This window comes from Meleagris gallopavo, chromosome 3, assembly GCF_905368555.1.
Source record: "Meleagris gallopavo chromosome 3, MGAL_WU_HG_1.1, whole genome shotgun sequence".
Taxonomy (NCBI): Eukaryota; Metazoa; Chordata; class Aves; order Galliformes; family Phasianidae; genus Meleagris; species Meleagris gallopavo.
The window spans coordinates 71761771-71779994 of record NC_139406.1 but is presented as its reverse complement, the minus strand read 5'-3'; the positions used below and the strand labels follow the sequence as shown (position 1 = coordinate 71779994).

Here is an 18224-nt window from a genome sequence, read left to right as displayed (position 1 = left end):
TGTTAAGCTGTAGGAAAGGTTACGGCCCTTTCAAGTCCCCAGAGCAGAATGTCTATGAGGTATTTTTAGAGTATTTATTAAATACCTCAACCACTCCCTCAATATCGTTCATTGAAATTCAAATTTGGGACCTTTGCTCTGTTCAGGTAAGCTTGGTTTTAATGCCATTAAGTATTCTTGGTGAGAACACTATCAAAAATCAACGTATGAGAATTTGCCCACCTACATTTTGTTTTAATTTTGCAAGTGCTCCTCCCTGCAGCACATAGGTATTATACAGCCAAGTATAACACAGAATGTACTAGGCTTAGACTTCAGCAGCAGAAGTGATCAGAGGGTCTTAGTACTTTTGGGGCTAATTTTACCTGAGGGCTCTGGGCAGAATACACTCTCCTGCATGCTTCAGTTTTCCTACCTGTAAAACTAGACTGATAGAGTAATTTCTGAAGCTTCCTTGTGACCTACCAAAGAACAACTGCTAGACAAGAGAAAGGATTATCACTCCACACACTTCTCAGCCTTTCCTTCTCCCCTCAACCCTTCACTCTGCTCTTCCAAGACATATGTCCACTCAGATTGCTGGAGGGCCACACAGTAAGCCAGACTAAAAGCTGCCTACAGACAAAGTCGTAACAGGATGCTCGTGTTGTGGAGTCAACCTGAACACTGCCTAGAAAAAGGACGGGCCAGGATGTCGAACAGGTTGAGACCACACTTCATCTGCTCTGTGGGGCACCAATATCCCAGTCTTCTCCCTGGAAGTGCTGCAGTAATGTAATGTGGAGAGGTGCAGGGCTTGGGGCAGAGCTGGCAGAAAAGACAGAAAGCTGAAACTGAAGGCTACTCATTGCCCGTGAATATGAGCACAGGCCTTTTTTTAAATCTTTTTTCCTATGTCTGCTTTTTGAAATCGTGTTTGCCTCACCACATCCACCATGAATTATGAAGTTCCTCTCTTCTTAATGCTCATATCATTTTTATTTGAATTCCTCATTTAATTTTTAAAGGGAAAAATTTATTATTTTTTACAGAACATCAAGAGGATCTCAGATTGAAACAAGCTTTTGCAATTCAGCCTATAGTGTCATTTAAGAGAAGAAAGTAAATTGTGTGATAGAGACTCTGAAGTGTAAATGCTTTCTGGCATTAGTTTTCTCTTTCTGGCAATTAGAGTCTTTTTAGATTTCAAGAAAACATTGCTTTTATCTTCCAACTACGAGTTCACCAGCAGCATCTTTTAAGTGACTGATAATCTATTTTCCCAGTGGAGGTAATTAAAATAAATTCTAGATCAGTCAAACAACTCCTTGAAATTCACTTTACCTTCTGACAGCTTGTTCTAAAAACCATAATGTCACCCTGCAATGCCCTCTGCTGGGAGACACGACTTGGAAGAAAAGTTTCCAGTTTGTGTCCTCAAGCAAGAAACAATACTTTGATGAGATGGACTGGATTTTCACCTTCAGTATGAAATCCTGACACCACTGAAATTGGTGGGTTTGTGGCTTTTAGTTTTAGTGACTTCAGCTTTGATCTTTCCCCTTTAGAAAACAACATTGTTCATTAACTGAACTGGAATAAAACTGTTTATTTCAAGACCAAATGAAAATTACTGAGTTACAGAGATAAAGGTCTCTTTTTAGTATCTATTGAGCTCATAGAGAGGTGTTATAAGGAAGCTGCAAAAGACATTATTCTTCTTGACATTATTAAAAGTCATTTTAACTGTAAAAGACTGTACATGTACAAAGACAAATGCAAACAGCATTCACATATCACATGACTACGTCTAACATATATTTTCACTGATTGGCATGCTGGTATCAGAAACAAGGTACATATTATGCAGTAAAACAAAGAAATGTATCTGGAACCTGAAATGTGAGAATGCCAACCCTGTTAAGTGTCACCTCCAAGTTCCTCCGAGATGCAGCATCATTCAGAAATGTCTGAATCTGTTCTGCTGAGGGCTCTGCATCTAGAATGATAGTATCTCAAACTGCTAATTTTATCACATGCATGATTCATACCAAAAAAAAAAAAAAAAGAAAACAGCAAAATATCACAGTGCCTACATAGAACTACAAAACATTTTAAAAAGATCCAAAACCTTTTACATAAAGCCATACTGAACATTTGGACCAGAAACAGATGCTGATTTGATCTAGTCCATGTAAACTACCAATAGGAAAATATTTACTATCCTATCAAGGAGGATAGCAAGGAGCAAGAGGAAGCTTTGGCAAGGAGAAGAGCTGACTGATTATGTGAAAGACAAGGCAAGAGAGCATCTATTTCTAGATGCCACAAAACAGGGATGGACTCCCTGGTAGTGATCAAAGTTAGAGGGCAGAGAAGCCACACAGCACATAGATTCAGATTTGATCACATTTTCCTTAAATTCCCCTACTTCTGTGACATAGCCTTTGGGCTGGGTTGCTGAAAAAGAAGGAGATGGGAGCCTGTCCCTATACTGTTCCCCTCAATAAACCTGTGGGTCCACAGAGAAGCCTGATTTGAGCAGATGTGGATGCTCAGGGCAACATCATGGGAGAGACAGAGCAGATAGATCAGCAGATACAGAAATCTCAGAAAACTTGCAGTGGGGTTACACATCGCTGGCACCACCACTAACCAGAGTCCATTTCTTGGCACAGCCTCCCACTTGGGTTGCTCTGGAGGGGAAATCCCTGAACCTAGTCCCTGCCTAGCTTTTCCAAGGCCAGAGCCAATCAGAAACTCCACAAAGAGCAGATCCAGGTTCACCAGCACTACTGGCAAGGCATATGCACAGTTTTGTGTCCACATTTCAGACTTTTCCTCCAGGTCCTCTCCTGCCATGCACTTAGCTGAACTATTACAGCTGGGTTCTCCTGCGTTTGCTTTTGATACACAGCATCATCTCGAAAGAAAGGCACACACTAAGGCAGTGCTGTGGCAGGAGATTACAGAATTCCTTGAGTTCATTTATTCTAGAATAACAAGTCACTTAAGAAGTGTAAGAAAGCTGCATCCATTTGCAGGAATGCAATGTTAGTTGGCCATTAAAATACCTCAAAAAAATACAAAATCACACAAACTGCAATCTTCCCCTTCACATGCATATTCACACCACGACCCCGCAGGTTATGGGCCAGCTATTCCCAGCTCACAGCTCATCTGGAGAATCATCCCTGAAAAACATTTTCCAGCCTTGGCAAGGATAACGTAATACTATTGCTGCTTTGGTTTCAACTCCTGCATCCCTCAGCTAGGATGGCCTTGCATGTTGTCTCTCACCGCAGCTATGCAATGAGCAGCAAGTAGGTAGGATTTTTCCACAATAGCCCCCATTTGTCTCTGCTGGACATTTGCTCTTTACTACTCGTGTAGTACTTCCTAGCAAGTCAGTTATGTTACATTTACTACTGATTATTACTTCTATCTTTTAGATGGAAACATTTTTTCCTTGTGATGAGATGGTTCCCCTGCATTAACTTGCTTTATCGCCACGTGCCTCCCTGTGCTCTACTTTACAGGGACAGACACCCTGGGTGCCAGAGAATGCAGGTGCAGGAAAGCCACGCAGCGCCTGGCAACACCATTTTTATGTGAAGTTACACATAATTCTAACATTTCAAAGTGTAACCTTCTTGATACACAGCCTTAGAAGCTAACAGGTTGGGGTTTTTTGTAGGGTTTTTTGTTTTGTTTTGTTTTGTTTTATTTTCCAGAAATGACTTTACAATGTTTGCTATGCCCTCATGGAGATCAAAATGTCATGTTTATAGGCAGTTTTCAAGACTATGCCAGGTTGGAGCTGTTGGAGTAGGCCCAGAGGAGGCCATTGGGACGATCAGAGGGCTGGAGCACCTCTCCTATGATGAAAGGTTGAGGGAGCTGGGCTTGTTTAGCTTGGAGAAGAGAAGGCTCGTGGGAGACCTCATTGAGGCCTTCCAGTACTTGAAGGGAGCTTACAAGCAGGAGGGAGACTGACTTTTTACACAGTCTAACAGTGATAGGAGAAGGGGGAATGGTTTTAAACCAGAAAAGAGGAGATTTAATTTGGCCGTTAGGAGAAGAATTTTTACTCAGAGAGTGGGGAGGCCGTGGCACAAGCTGCCCAGAGAAGCTGTGGGTATCCCATCCCTGGAGTTGTTCAAGGCCAGGTTAAATGAGCCCTGGGCATTCTGAGCTGGTGGGTAGCAGCCCTGCCCATGGCAGCGGGTTGGAACTGGATAGGCTTTAAGGTTCCTTCCAACCCAAGCCATTCTATGATTCAGTCCATGATTTTGTAATTCAAATTGCGCCCAGACAAGTACGTTTTGCCCTGAAAACCTTCTCCTTCCCTTAGCATGTGCCTCGTTGTCATTCTCTCTTGAAAATGGGCATGTGTGGCTGCAAAGATCCAAAACAATGTTAACAGGTTTGGTTGTCTCTGTGGACACTTACTGCTCTCCTCAGGAAAGTCTTCCTATGCAAAAGAACTGGATGACACAGTAATTAGGTAGTGGGTGCTCACATCCTAGCTCTGAAATGATTTCAAGATTGGAAGTAACTGAAATTTTTTCCAGTTCTAATGCCAGTCTGGTCCATCAAGAGTGAGGGGGCTGTGCCAGAAAACCTAAATGAAAATTTACCCTCTGTGCTGGCACCTTTGATGGGAAGGATCAGCAGTGAAGTCCAAGTCTGAATTGGCCTCCAGCTTAAATTGCTCTTTGATCCAAGGCTGTCTCTCAACATAATAAGCGAGTAACATTACATAAGGAATCTTGCACACTTTGCTATTTCTTCTGCCAAGCAGTCTTTCAAGACGTTGTCTCCCTATCTGATATCTTTACAGAGAATAATTTCATCCACAGAAATGCTTGCTAGTGATTAAATTATGGCCAAGAATCTACATGTGGCCTGGATTTACTCATGTCAGTGCACTGTACCACTACTGGAAAATAAGCATAGTGTCATTCAAAACGATATACTGGAGTGTGACCAGGAACAGCACTGGAACAATATCCTGTGACTGGAAGCAAGAAGTTGAATTGGTTGTAAAATGAGGTTCAAGCCATTCACATTTGCTACAGGTAGCATATCACCTTGGTGACAGGCAGCTGCTGTGCTTCTACCATCCTCTGAGGCAAGAGATTACAAAGCAGAAAAAGCTCAGCCATGTTATCACCACAGCAAGGAGGTCTCCCTGCATTCCTTTCACTCGTGGCTGGCAGCAGTTTGGAGGAACAGAAGAAATTACAACTTCATCAGTCTTTATCACTCTCTGAGCCCCAGAGAGTTTGTCATTCAGGGAAGAGAGCTAAGGAAAGTTCTGCTGAACTGCTATTAAGGCTGGTTTTGGTTCCGAGAGAAAACAGGCAGGCAGATTGACATCCTGCTCTAGGAAGGTATTTTGTCCTTATCACTGTGGTAGCAAAAGCCAGTTTTATCAGCACTGCTAAGAAGGCTGCAGTGGCTTGAGCATTAGAGAGCATGATGGCTTCCACCCAGACCAGCCTCCCAGTCCTCTTCTCCATAGGACACACAATGAAAGTCTTCAAAAAAAAAAAAAAAAAAAAAGCAGCATTGACAGACGGAATAACAGAATGGTCATTCAGTCATTCTGTACTCAAGACTGACACATTTCCAGCCCTCAGTAGTTGGTAACCATTCTGTTTGCATCAATATAATGTCAGCAGAAGACATGATTTGCACAAATTAGTTCACTCATCTCCTAACAGAGGGCAAAATTCAGGACGTGACCTCAGATCCTTTCTCCTGCACTCCTCCTCCTGACCACAGCTTAGCTAATGGCCCAGTATGTCAGATTCACCTCAGTGTGATTCCAGAAACTAGTCTGGAATTAATTTGAGCCAGTAAGTTTCTTTGATTGCATCAGGCAAGTTTTGAACAACAAGATCTAAACAGCAGGCAGCACAAAAACAATCTCTGTAGTTAAAGGAATTCTAGAGGTCTGTGAGGTCTGTGCCTTCTTTTTTCTTTTCCTTTTTTTTTTCTTTCAAATGCTTTCCAACTGAGCAAATGCAGCAGTGGGTTCATGGGAGAAGGCCTTGAGGCATCCCAATTTTGGCACACTTATCCCATAGACACTCCATACATTTTTGGCACCTTACAGTAGACACATTGACAGCCACAGGATTGATGGAAAGGGAAAGAAGCTGTTTTGCAGTCAAAAGAGAATGTACTCGGATTTCTAAGGCCATTTGAAAGAATGCCAGAATGATACCGGATTTCAGCATTCTTAAGCTCCTTTACGATGATGCAGCAAGTGGTCTTTTCCACATGTGATGATGTACTTCAGGACAAGCATTTCTTCAGCATTTTCCAAGCCTGTGGGCTCCTGATCCTTTTTCAAATTACGGAGATGATAGCATACCAGGGAGAACTGTGATTAGTTTAAACTCTCCACAGCTGTGAGAGATGGATGTAAAAATTCCACCCAAAAATCCACTTCTTCTGGATTGAATTTACCTACATGACATTGAGTTCTGACCAAGGGACCACTTTAAAGTACTGGAGCAGTATCAGTGCTATTTGGTTTCTTCCATCAAATCAACAAGGGCAGGCTCACAACTGCCTTAACCCCACACATTTCCCAGCAGCACTGCCATTGCCTTGGCCAGGGTATCAAAGAGCCCCAAGATGCGTGAGGAGAAAAATGGAACAAATAAATAAAAGCTGAAGTAGGGAGAGAATCCAAACTGGGCTGGCAGTTCACTGCTGGCAACACTGGGAGAACTGTAAAACACCATGTAACGGAGAGGCTTCGCTCCGTGCTATGAGGGATTGCAGCCCCAATCCAATTGTAATGGTTCTGGTGAGGGGGTGAGTGCCAAGCTTCCTGTTAGCAGCAATAAGGGCGGGCACTGTCTGTGAGGACAGGGGAGGCTGAGCACATACTGGAAGGCTGTGGCTGACGCTTGGTTAGGTTATCTTGTAGAGCATCCTTTCAACACGCTGTGTATGTTTGGGGCACTCTAAACTGGGAAGCTGCAAATTACCTTGGTTATAGCCTGGCCACAGCCACTTCCCTCATTGCTACCCTCAGCACGCAGGCTGGAACCAACCACAACAGGCAGAACTGCCCAGAACCAGACACATCCCAGCCCCACCCTCCTATCCACGCCAATGGCCAGTTGGAAGTTTCCTACAGGGGTCCGTTAAGCATCAGCTCTGTTTTATACATTTTGCTCTACCGGCAGAGACTTAAACTCCAAACCACCATGGCCCCGGTTCTAAAAACCGGCAGCTCTCGGCCCCGAGGTGGCTGCCTGGAGTGACGGCAGCCGGGCACACATCCCTAGTAAGCTGGGGAGACCTCCTACAACATGCGTAGTCGTGGCCGAGTGGTTAAGGCGATGGACTAGAAATCCATTGGGGTCTCCCCGCGCAGGTTCGAATCCTGCCGACTACGGCCGGAACTGTAGGGTTCCGCGCATGTGTTTTATTTGTTCCTCTTTTGTTTAGAACAAGTCCACCCTCCCGAACAGACCAGGCGGATGGGCTCACGGGTTCCACCGCGACGGAACTGCCCCAGGACCCTCCCGGCACTCGGCGGGAGCGGAGGCTCCACTCTGGAAACGGGGGCGGTGCGAGGCCGCCCTGGCAACGGCCTGCTGCGGCAAGATGGCGGACGAGTTGGATCGGCTACTGGACGAAGTGGAGCGGAGGTTCTGCCGCATGCCGGAGCGGGGGGCGGCGGGCGGAGGTCGGAAAGGCGACATGGAACGGGCGACGACGACGGAGGGCGGCAGGTGAGCAGCGTTCCGACGTGCGAATCTCCGACCGGCGTGGCAAGAGGGGGGCTGGGGCCGGCATGGAGCTTAGCATGTGGGTTTACGGCCCCGCGTCTGATTGCCACCGTTTCTCAGGAGTATCGGAATAAATGTGGCACTAAACCTGCGTCTGTTTGTGAGTCACGGCCAGATGTTACTTAGCTCTGTCGTTTGGTTTCAGACTGAAAGAGAGGAGATGTAGATTGGATATAAGGAAGAAGCTTGTTACGTCAGCGCAGTGAGGCACCCCGGTTTGCCCAGAGCGGCGGTGGGTCCTGAGGCCGGGCTGCAGGGACTCTGAGCAGCCCGTGAGCTGTGGCTGTCGCTGGTCAGTGCAGGGGAGTTGGCCTGCAGGGGTCCCTTCATGCTCAAACGTTCCCGGTTAAGACTACGCTAAAGCTGACCTTGCTATGGAGCAGCTTCTTTCAGCCGGTGGGTTAGCTGCCTGGCATTGCCCTCCCTGGAGTTTTTTCCTTGGCTGCAAGCCCACAATGGGAAATGTTTCATAGAGTCCTTTGAGGCTCCCGAGAAGAAGGATGCTCCTCGCTGCTTCCTCAGCTAAGCCTGCTCTCACTGAGGTGTTCAAACAGTGACCTGTGCAGTCTTCATTGTCACTTCAGCTTCTTCCACATCCATCAACTGAGCCATTTTTATAAGCAGGATGGAGAGCACATCTCCTTGCAGACAGCTGCCTGAGATGGCCAATTCTGTCTCTTACACCATGAGAAAGATCAGAGATTTGCATACGAAGTCAGCATCCTCTTTCACAGGCCAACAAAGGTGAATTTTCCAAACGCCTCCCGCCTCACCCATCTAGCTTTAAAGGCTTAATGTGCAGTTAATCCATTTTGAATTGCTAACAAAAGCTCTTAAGTTTATAATTATGGATTATAAAAATAAACACTGCTGCTACAGTTGGAAAGAATAAAAAGAAAGGCTTTTTGAGTGGGAACTGTGCGCTGCTAGGTTGGAGACACAGGGTTAGTGAACAGATTCACTGCTTCAAGAACTAGTTGTGATACTAAAGAACAGGTTCAAATTTCCATACAGACATCCTTCCAAACACATCTGTCACTTCTCCTGTGTACTACTGCTTTATTTTATCACTGTCTGCTTTTAGTATTGACCTATGTCCTGCAATCTTGTCAATCCTTCTAAAGTGACAGTAATAGAACCATTTTCAGCGGTGGTGCACCCCCAGAGAAAGCCTGCTGTGTTTGCATCAGAGACTGCTGGGTACATGAATAGTGACTGACCTGAGCACGTTAGATGGGATCTATGAGGCATAAAGCTTGCTAATTTCAAAGTGTTACTTCACTGTTTTAGAGATTTCTGCATTTTGATTGGTCTGAAGGGAAAAAAAAAAAAAAAAAAGCCAGCAGGAGACAGTAGCCCAATGCATTGTGTTCTAAATTGTATTTGCAAGTCGTATAACATCAGGAGAGAGCTCCCTCTGACCTTTTTGTATATCTGCTGCTGAAAATAAATGTGAAAAATCAGAGTTGTCCAATCTGTTACTCAGTAAATGCAGCAGGGGTTCTATTATCACTACTTTATTGAAGGTTGGTAGTGGTAGGGAATAAAGGGAATAAGCAGAAGGCCAATGACAGGACAGTTCAATGAAGAGGCCTTATCCTGCATGGTACATCTTGTCCATAATTATTTGGATGGCCTACCTTAGATACTACAGTAATATTAGAGGAGAAGATTGGGACTAATTTTATGTTTTTAACTTACAGTTCTTATAATTGTTTTGATCGTGCTACAAAATGAAAGTTGATTTGCTTGTGTTTCAGATCAGCTAAAACATTAACGGGTGCTGGCAGCGATGAAGATGATATAGATGACATTATTGATGAAATCTGTAATGACAGCAGCTTTGCCAGAACACCTCTGGTGAGTACAAGTTTGGAGAAATGCAGAAACCATGGAAAAAAATAAAAAAGCACTACAAACTAAAACTGATTTAAAACAAGAAAGAATTGAAATATGCTGTAGAATAAACATGAAAAATAAAGCAGGAAGGAAAGCGCAACAATCCTGTAGTGATGAACAAGAGAGATATAAAGGGATCATCTAACCCAGGCTGTTAAAGGAAATGCTAGTTCAACGTAGAGCACAGTGTCAAATATAAAAAAAAAAAAATCTAACCTTCTACTCAAGCCAGTTGCTTAGGAATATGTCTAGTTAGATTTTGAATTTTGAATTAGGCTTTTCAAGAGAGGAGATTTCAAAACTAAACCTGTAACCTGTTCCTGTGTTAGATCATCCTCACAAAAAAATTTTTTCTGACGTTTCAGTTTGTGTCCATTACCCCACCTCTTGTCAGTGGGCACTGACACAAACTGACAGTATTCTGAATATGTCATCCTTGCTTCTCCCCAGCATATACTTGTATCCATTGACGAAACTCTCCTGACCTTGATCTTCCACAGGCTAAGCAGTCCCAGCTCTCTCAGCTTCTACCTGTATGTCAGATGGTCTAAAGACTTTAATCACCTTCATGGTGGTTTGCAGGACCTATTCCATGATGTCCATATCGCTTTTGTATTGGGCACAGCACTCCAGGCATATCCAGGAGGCAGGAGAAGGTCTTGATTCTAATGTCAAGGTGATTGTGTCAGTTCCTTCAGGCAGAGCTGTAAATTTGGTATGGGGAGAGAAGCCTTGCTACCTATCCATCTGTAACTTCAGCACATTTTGTCTCAGACAGCCTTACAGAAAACTGAGCAAGAAAAATCCCAAATTCTTAGTCTCCGTTTTACTGGATTATTTGAATTTCCTGGCTCTTGCTTTTTAAGTAAAACGGCCTATTGCCATATTGCTGAAACGCTGCCTTTTATTCTTTGCTTTTTAAATAGAAATTGAAGTCTAACTACCCAAGTGTCAGACCTGGAAGCAGTAGTGCTGTTGTACAGGCTCATAGGAAAAGGTAAACGAAAAACGTTCGGGCTACTTTAACATAGCTTGATTAAAGCTTGTCTGATAGTATTACTCATGGTTCATTTGTCTTGATGTGAACTAAGGAAAAAAATGAGTATTCAGTCAACTTTATAAGAAAAAGCACACTGTTGAACAGAAAGTTAATATTAAAGAATTATTGATGTGTTTTCACGTGGTCAAAATTATTTACATGTAAGTAATTATGGAACAACAATTTCCTCTGCCTTCTGGACAAATGCAGTTATCAAACACTGCAATGTTTAGTCACGTAGAATTGAAGAATCATAGAACAGCTCAGGTTGGAAAAGACCTTAAAGATCGTTGAGTCCAACCACAACCTGACCATACTACTCTAACAACCCTCCACTAAAACATGTCCCTGAGCACTACATCCAAATGGATCTGAAACACATCCAGGGATGGTGACTCAACCACCTCCCTGGGGAGCTTATTCCAATGCTTAACAACCCTTTCTGTAAAGAAGTGTTTACTGATATCCAACCTAAACCTCCCCTGGCACAATTTGAGGCCATTTCCCCTCATCCTGTCACCTGTCATCAATGAGAAGAGACCAGCCCCACTCTCAGTGCAATCAACTTTCAGGTATTTGAAGAGAATAATAAGGTCTCCCCTCAGCCTTCTCTTTCCCAGACTGAACAGCCACAGTTCCATATAGACAATGTTTATCACAGTTTTTCTATGAATATCTTGGCAAAAGAAAAAAAATTGAATTAAATCGTTCGCAAGCATTTGATGCTTTGCCTGTATTGAATAAATATTAACTTGCCATGCCTTTAAACGACTAAAGGGAAAATCTTGCTGAAAAAGTACTGCTTGAAGCAGTGTAACACACAACAGTTTAAGTTAGTATTAAGCTGCCTTTTTTCAAAATGTTTTGCTACCATTTCATTATTTTCTTTTAATTAAATCCATATAGGTGCTGTCCAGTGTACCTGGGTGGAAGCTCTTCACCAAATGGCATAGGAACGAATATTTCAAAAAGGTTAAAAAAAAAAATCTATCATTAGTTTTAATCACAACTGTGTTTCCGTGGTGGTTTAGAGCCCTGAGTTTGAACTGTAGGGACAGCTCTATATCCATTGAAATGCACAGCTGCCTGTAACTGCAGTTTGAGTTTGCTGATCCCCTCCAGTCCCCTGTTCATGACTACAGGATCCTTTTCTTCATTTGAGCAGTTGAAGAATCTGTGCAAATGAGACAAGAGACTCCAACAATCAAAGCCATGTAGTTAAGGAGGCTTTTTGTGTGATGGCAGAGTATGCCACCTAAATCAGTAGACTGGTTTAAGTCATCTCACAGCTTGAACTGAAGACAGGCATCCCAGAGCCTCAACTGAGGACAAGCAGAGTGCTTGGTAGCTTCAGGAAAGTTAACTGGAGGAAAGGGACTTCAGATATAAAGCTCTGATATCCAATAGAAAATTAGTGCATTTCCATCTGGGATTTTTCGTAGTAATTATACACATGATGCCCATGCAGGTGATAGTCAGGTGCCACACCAGTGAGAAGGATCAAAGAGTATATATGGAGAATATCAGTTTATTTGGTGTATTCGAGGAATCTGGAAGAGTTACTACATGATCATAGGTTTGAATGCGTACATAATGAATCATCCAGAGATGTGAAAAATTAAGATTACAGGTCAACCACACTTGTAGTATTTCTGAGTGTGTTTTGTTTTAAAACTAATGATTTGTGTAGCTTCTCTTACTGTTACAAGCTCTTGGAGGTTTCTGGTGGTTTTTTTGTCTTCGACCAGAACGTGTGACCAGCTGCGTTGTACTGCTTGTGACTTCCGTGTATCGCTTTTCAATGACTACATCTGGGATCAGTCCTGTGATTATCTTTTTTTCAGGTATGTCTCAGGAGGGTTTGGTGTTAATATTGTTTTACTTTGCCTCAGGGCTAGATGGGAACAGGGGGAGTGAAGAGTCCTTGGCAGTCTGTGTTATTTAATAAGGAGCATGGGTGCAACCTCTTCAGTAATCGCTTGGGAAAGTCTGCAGGAAGAAGAATGCAGCATCTCCCACCATCTGTGTTCATGCCTTTCCATTTCTTCCTCCATCACCCTCACCCTCTGCTTTTCAAAAGAATTCAGGTTTGGTAAATTGTGAGGTAGCATTAGTGTCAAAACAAGCAGGTAATCAGTGTGATGGGTTGGCCTCTGATGGGCCACTGCTGGATGTAAAAAAAAAAAAACTGAATGTAGTGCCAGCCTGTGCTTCTCACCATACCTGCAGTGGCATAAGCTACAATTGTTTCAAGGCAGTTTTTCTGCTTTCCAAAGTGAAGTATTGTCCTGCCATGTTCAGTGAAAATCAAATAGCTTGCTTTCTTAACAGGCTTTTTTTTTTTTGAAGCAGTATTTGATTAACTGGAGAGTTGGGGTTTTTACTTTCTTGTTATGTTGTGAAGTCTTTGATTTTAGTCTTTTTTTTTTTTTTTTTTTGGCAGAGTTAAAATTAAGGCATTCTTCTTTCCAGTTTATCTGCAACTGTACCAAATGCCAGGACTTAGAGAAGTGTTACATAGTAGGCATGCTCCTAGTGCAGATAGCAAGTTTACATTCTTACTGTGGTGAATTCTCTGTCTGTGTCTGTTCTCAGGTGGAGGTAATGGTTCAGAGTTCGTGTTTGGCCACCAGGGGGTGTGGTAGCTGGAACAGAACAGTAATGGATAAATCCTCTCCTGTTCCATTGTTTTTCTTATACTACGTTTTTGGTTTTCCTATGATTTCCCTCTGGTTTCAAAAACTTGCATTTCTCTTACAGTGAAAATGTTTTATTCTCAGTGCTTAAAAACAGCAACATTTGTAAAATAAATGTAAAAATGCAGTGCTGCTCTAATCTCCTAAGGTGAGTTTGGTTGCTAGAAAGGCTAAATAAAAATACAGTTCTTCAATTTACCTAAAGTCTAAATTCTGCTGCTTCTGCGATCCTGAGTTTATAAAAAATATAATAACATGAAAGGAGGTAGTATCAGATAATTGTAATATTGTGAAAGTTTGATAAGATTAATACATTTTTGTATAATTTCTTATTAATGAGATTGATTCTACCTGGTTCTTTCTCTGGAGGCTGAAGCAGGGTTTCTAGACAAGACAGAGAACATTATTTATAGAAACATTAAACTGTAGCTGATTTGAGAGTACAGAAACCACACACTGAATTTTGCTCTCAGGAAAGGATTGTGTTCAAAACAGAGTTTAAGCATATCCCTAAATTCATTCCTATCAGTGGCACTCAGAAATGTTAAGAGCATTTCTGAAATGAAATAGCCTCGTGAGTTTTTTTTCAAAAGAAAAGAAAAGTTTTAAACTGAACTCCTTTGTTTGACAGGAATAACATGCCTGAGCTCAATAAACTAAGAGCAAAGATGATAAAGAAGAAAGGATCGCGAGCATATGCTTGTCAGTGCAGCTGGAGATCCATCAGTGAATTAACTGACCTCCAAGCAGACCAGCAGCTTCGGTGGGTTTGTGGTAAACATGCAGAATGAAGTCGTCCTGTGTGTGGTACCTGCAGTTTCCTGACAACAGAAACCTGAATATTTCTATTTAGAAATAGATCATAATACTCAGAGCAGTATGGGGAGTTGAATTATTAGGAGAAACAATTTGGAGGTTTTGTGGAGACTAAATAATGTTAAAGCTCATATTCAGCAGTGTAAGAGAAAGGAAGAGGAAAAGGACAGATTTAGACACAGATAAAGCACCTTAAGGATGTTCCTCCTATCTAGCACAGAGCCTTTTTTCTCCTGGCTGCAAAATTTTGGACTCAGAGAAAACAGTGGGCTGAGATGCAGCCATGACACACAAGTGTATAAATTTCTACACAGAAATTAATACTGTTTTGCTTTGCTCATAGTTGCTAATGAGCAAGTGGTCCTAGATCTCTTAAAAGTATACTGCAAGATCAACTCTCACCTCTAAGGTTTCAGCACACCCCAACACTTTATTTTAGCTGACAATAGCCAAAACCTGCAGGTGTTGGAAATTTCTTTTCAATTCATACTGCTTTCTTCAAAGCACTTTCTGCTGATTCAGGACTTTTACCACAGGGAATTTCTTGGACTTCCCTTCAGCCTTCACTGCAAGTGATGAACAGGTTATTGTACAACTATTAAATATGCCATTTAAAAGATATTTTGAAGACTATATGACTTCTATCGATACTTTCAAGGGGAAAAAAAGGCTCAGTCTGTAAAGAGTGAGAAAGCAGTATATCCCCACTGACTTCCACATTTGGATTTTTTTCAGCTTCTGTAGCTTTCACTTCAGCCTCACTTCTGAATGTCAGTCAGAAAATGTATCTGTCCTGTTACAACACACTCCCTTCCCCCAGCAACATCATAACATACTTCCAGTATTATGCTACTTGGTGAATTGTCTTGATTATAGCTAGTGTCACTGTAGTTTATGAACTCCTGCTTTTCACTATGTATAAATAATACAGGGATGGATTTGGGTTTCAGGGGAGAAGAAGGAAGGTCAGGATTATCTTGGCAATCGTGTTATTGAAAGGTCCCATAATGGGAAGTCTGTTAATATTTCTGCTATGCAGTGTGTAATATTCAAATACCTGAAAGGTGTTTACAGCGAGAGCAGAGCTGGTCTCTTCTCATTGGTGACAGGTGACAGGATGAGGGGAAATGGCCTCAAGTTGTGCCAGGGGAGGTCTAGGTTGGTATCAGTAAACACTTCTTTACAGAAAGGGTTGTTAAGCAGTGGAATAGGCTCCCCAGGGAGGGGTTGAGTCACCATCCCTGGATGTGTTTCAGATCCATTTGGATGAGGTGCTCAGGGACATGATTTAGCAGAGGGATGTTAGAGTTAGAGTAGTATGTTTAGGTCGTGGTTGGACCCAATGATCTTTAAGGTCTTTTCCAACCTGAGCTGTTCTATGATTCTATATTCTACACATAAATTCAAAATTACTTCCTTTGTGCAAATTCTTGGTATACTGATCTATTTCTGTTTTTGTGGTGTTTTACTCATTGCTATAATTTGTACATGATCAATCTGTTGTTCTTCTGAGCTTTTTTAGAACAATTACATGATCTTTCTTAGGAAAGTCACCTCTTGAATCTGTAGCCTTTTCTGTACCCGTCTGAAAGAGCAGATTTTGCTTGTGACCAGAGGCATTCTGCTTCCTGCTCACCTTCCACTTCTATGAGTGTTTCTTAAAGCTTTTACGACTTGTAGTGTGCCTGGGAGACCTAGCAGTGCTTCCCTGCACAGTGCTTTGGTGCTGTAGAGTGCATGTGCATGTTCCACTGGCACACACAGCCTTGCTAGTAGGTTCAGAGGTGAATTGGCTTTGGAGAGATACTTCAGTCTCCCTTGACATAGCAGTATACACAAACTTTGGGGCCAGGTATTATTTTCAACACAATTGCTGTTTCAGACAGCAGTTTCAACAGTTACAAGTCTAAAACAGCAGGTTCAGGAGACACACAAACCACAGACCAGCTGATTAATGTCCAGTCTGCTACTGGAAGAGGTCAGCTGACGTTTCTATCCTCAGTGAAGAGATGGTCCTTATGTGGACTTAGGAAGTAAGTGTTCGTCGGTTTTGTTCAGATGGGTCGAAGCTGTTTCCATTCCTGGAGAACACTAGTTAGTACCAGGTAATGGTAAGAGAACAACTCAGTTATAGTGCTTAATTTATTAATAAGCAAAGAGAAGAAGAAATTTTGTTCTTGAAGACGCTTCAAAGAGTGCTGAGTTATCTTGGCTTGCCTGTTTCAAGGCCATTTGAGACTGATGACCAAGTAGCCCCATGGGATGCTGCTTTGGTCAGGGTTTCCACGTGCCATAATGTAGAAAACATTGTGAGCAGGAAACAGGCCAAGTCCTAGCGCCTGTCTCAGTTGGTGAGACCGAGTCTCATGTGACTTAGAGAAGAAGCGTGTCTCCTGCACCCTGTTTTAAACATGTCACCCTCTCTAGATCTACCAAATGTGTGGGGCCTTGCTGGAACAAAGTTCAAGGCATCTGTCTTAGTGATTGTTATGACAAGAAGATGACCTGCAGCACCTGAAAAGGGGAGGCTAGGGAGGAATTGAGACATGTAGACTAAAAGTACAGAAGAAGTAAAAATTGCTGTGAATACTGATACCATTACATCAGCAGTTTTCTTATATCACCTCAGTCTTTTGTTAACTCAGACAGTTGTGGAAACTGTGTGCTCTCATACATGACTGTTATCAAATGATCTTGTCACTAACACCATTAAGACCACACTCCAAGCCTTGAAAATGTTAAAAGATAATCTTTATTGGTAAGTGTGTACTGAAACCTGAGCATTCCTCTGAAATCACATTTATTCAAGTACATTTACTTGGTCCTGACCTTGGTCAGATTGATGGGGTATGACAGCACGTTGTCCAAGTGAAGTTATTGATACATGCAGAAATAGTGCTTATTGCAGTGTTCTCCCATTACAGAATTCAACAGAATTCAGATTTCTAGATCTGAGAATAGTATGTCATTAAATGTAATTATTTTGTTGGAAAAAGAACTGGTATTAAGCATTTGAGTTCCCTACGTTCAGTGTTAGATGTTACAAACCACTTCAAAGTCTTCAAATGAAAAGAATGTAAAAAGATGTCACGTTGGAGCTTCTGTGTTTAACGGTATTCTAAGATTGCACAAAGGTTCTCAAGATATAGCCCAGACTTTACGTGATACTTCTGTGTCACTTCTCTGAGACAGCTGGGATTACAGAAATGATTTTGTTTGAGAATGCCACTCAGCTGTTGTCAGACAGAAGTACTGGAGAACAGCTTTGCCGAGTATAAATGTGACCATTATTTTCCTTTAATTTTTGCTTTGGAAGAAATAATACCATTTCTGTTTGGGAAGCAGGCAAGGTGATAACAAGACTTTCATTTGGCTTGCGTGATGTACTTGGAAATTTTCTAGCCTGCAGCATTAGTCCGTAGCAGATCCCTCAACAAAACAAGCAATGAAGTATAATAAAATGAGAATCCACGCAAAATTGCATGGAAATGTAGTTGGTGGTTTAATGTCATAGCAATTTCTTAAAATCTGTGTTCTTGCAGTACTTCTAAAGAGAAATAAAGTTCTGATGTACATAATATCTTTTATTATAGCTTTACTTTATAACTTTTTTATTAAGAATATTGGCCTGCCATAGAATTTAACATACTAAAGCATAGTAGCTTTACATATGGCAGGATCTGCGCTGTGTAAAATTGAATAAAGATTTCTTTTTTTCTGAGCAAGTATTTCAGTTTTTTACTTAAAGCATTCTGTAAATGTGAGGCACCAGAAGCTTCCACTTGTTAGAAGACTGCTCGCTTCTCTTCTTTCCTGAGTCTGCAGCTGGCACAAGTGGCAGTCACACAATGGGCTGTGTTGGGAGCTGCCAAAGCAAATTCCTCCTACCAGGCTTTTTTTTTTCGCACTGGGCCCAACCAGTTTTGCCTTCTATGCGACAATCTGATAACCACAGTCAGGCCAACCTATCGGGGA

At 42.1% G+C, this 18224-nt stretch overlaps 1 protein-coding gene, 1 long non-coding RNA gene and 1 other non-coding gene across 3 annotated transcripts in view; 2 read left to right on the top strand and 1 right to left on the bottom strand.

The window, feature by feature from the left end:
- LOC146544768 (uncharacterized) overlaps positions 1-18224 on the bottom strand; it is a 190098-nt gene that overhangs the window by 154678 nt on the left and 17196 nt on the right. The window lies entirely within an intron of this gene.
- On the top strand, positions 7321-7402 carry TRNAS-AGA (transfer RNA serine (anticodon AGA)). Its single transcript has one exon. It is a non-coding gene; the product is annotated as a tRNA-Ser (tRNA).
- On the top strand, positions 7380-17970 carry CFAP418 (cilia and flagella associated protein 418). Its single transcript, XM_010709152.4, has 6 exons — positions 7380-7742; positions 9560-9659; positions 10625-10695; positions 11644-11709; positions 12486-12581; positions 14065-17970. The coding sequence occupies exons 1-6, from the start codon at positions 7615-7617 to the stop codon at positions 14222-14224; spliced, it is 621 nt and encodes a 206-aa protein (XP_010707454.2). The 5' UTR covers positions 7380-7614; the 3' UTR covers positions 14225-17970.

Coding starts and splice junctions, on each gene's coding strand:
- CFAP418 (XM_010709152.4), top strand. CDS start 7,615: ATGGCGGACGAGTTGGATCGGCTACTGGACGAAGTGGAGCGGAGGTTC. Junction 7,743..9,559: donor ACGACGACGGAGGGCGGCAG/GTGAGCAGCGTT, acceptor CTTGTGTTTCAG/ATCAGCTAAAACATTAACGG. Junction 10,696..11,643: donor GTACAGGCTCATAGGAAAAG/GTAAACGAAAAA, acceptor AAATCCATATAG/GTGCTGTCCAGTGTACCTGG.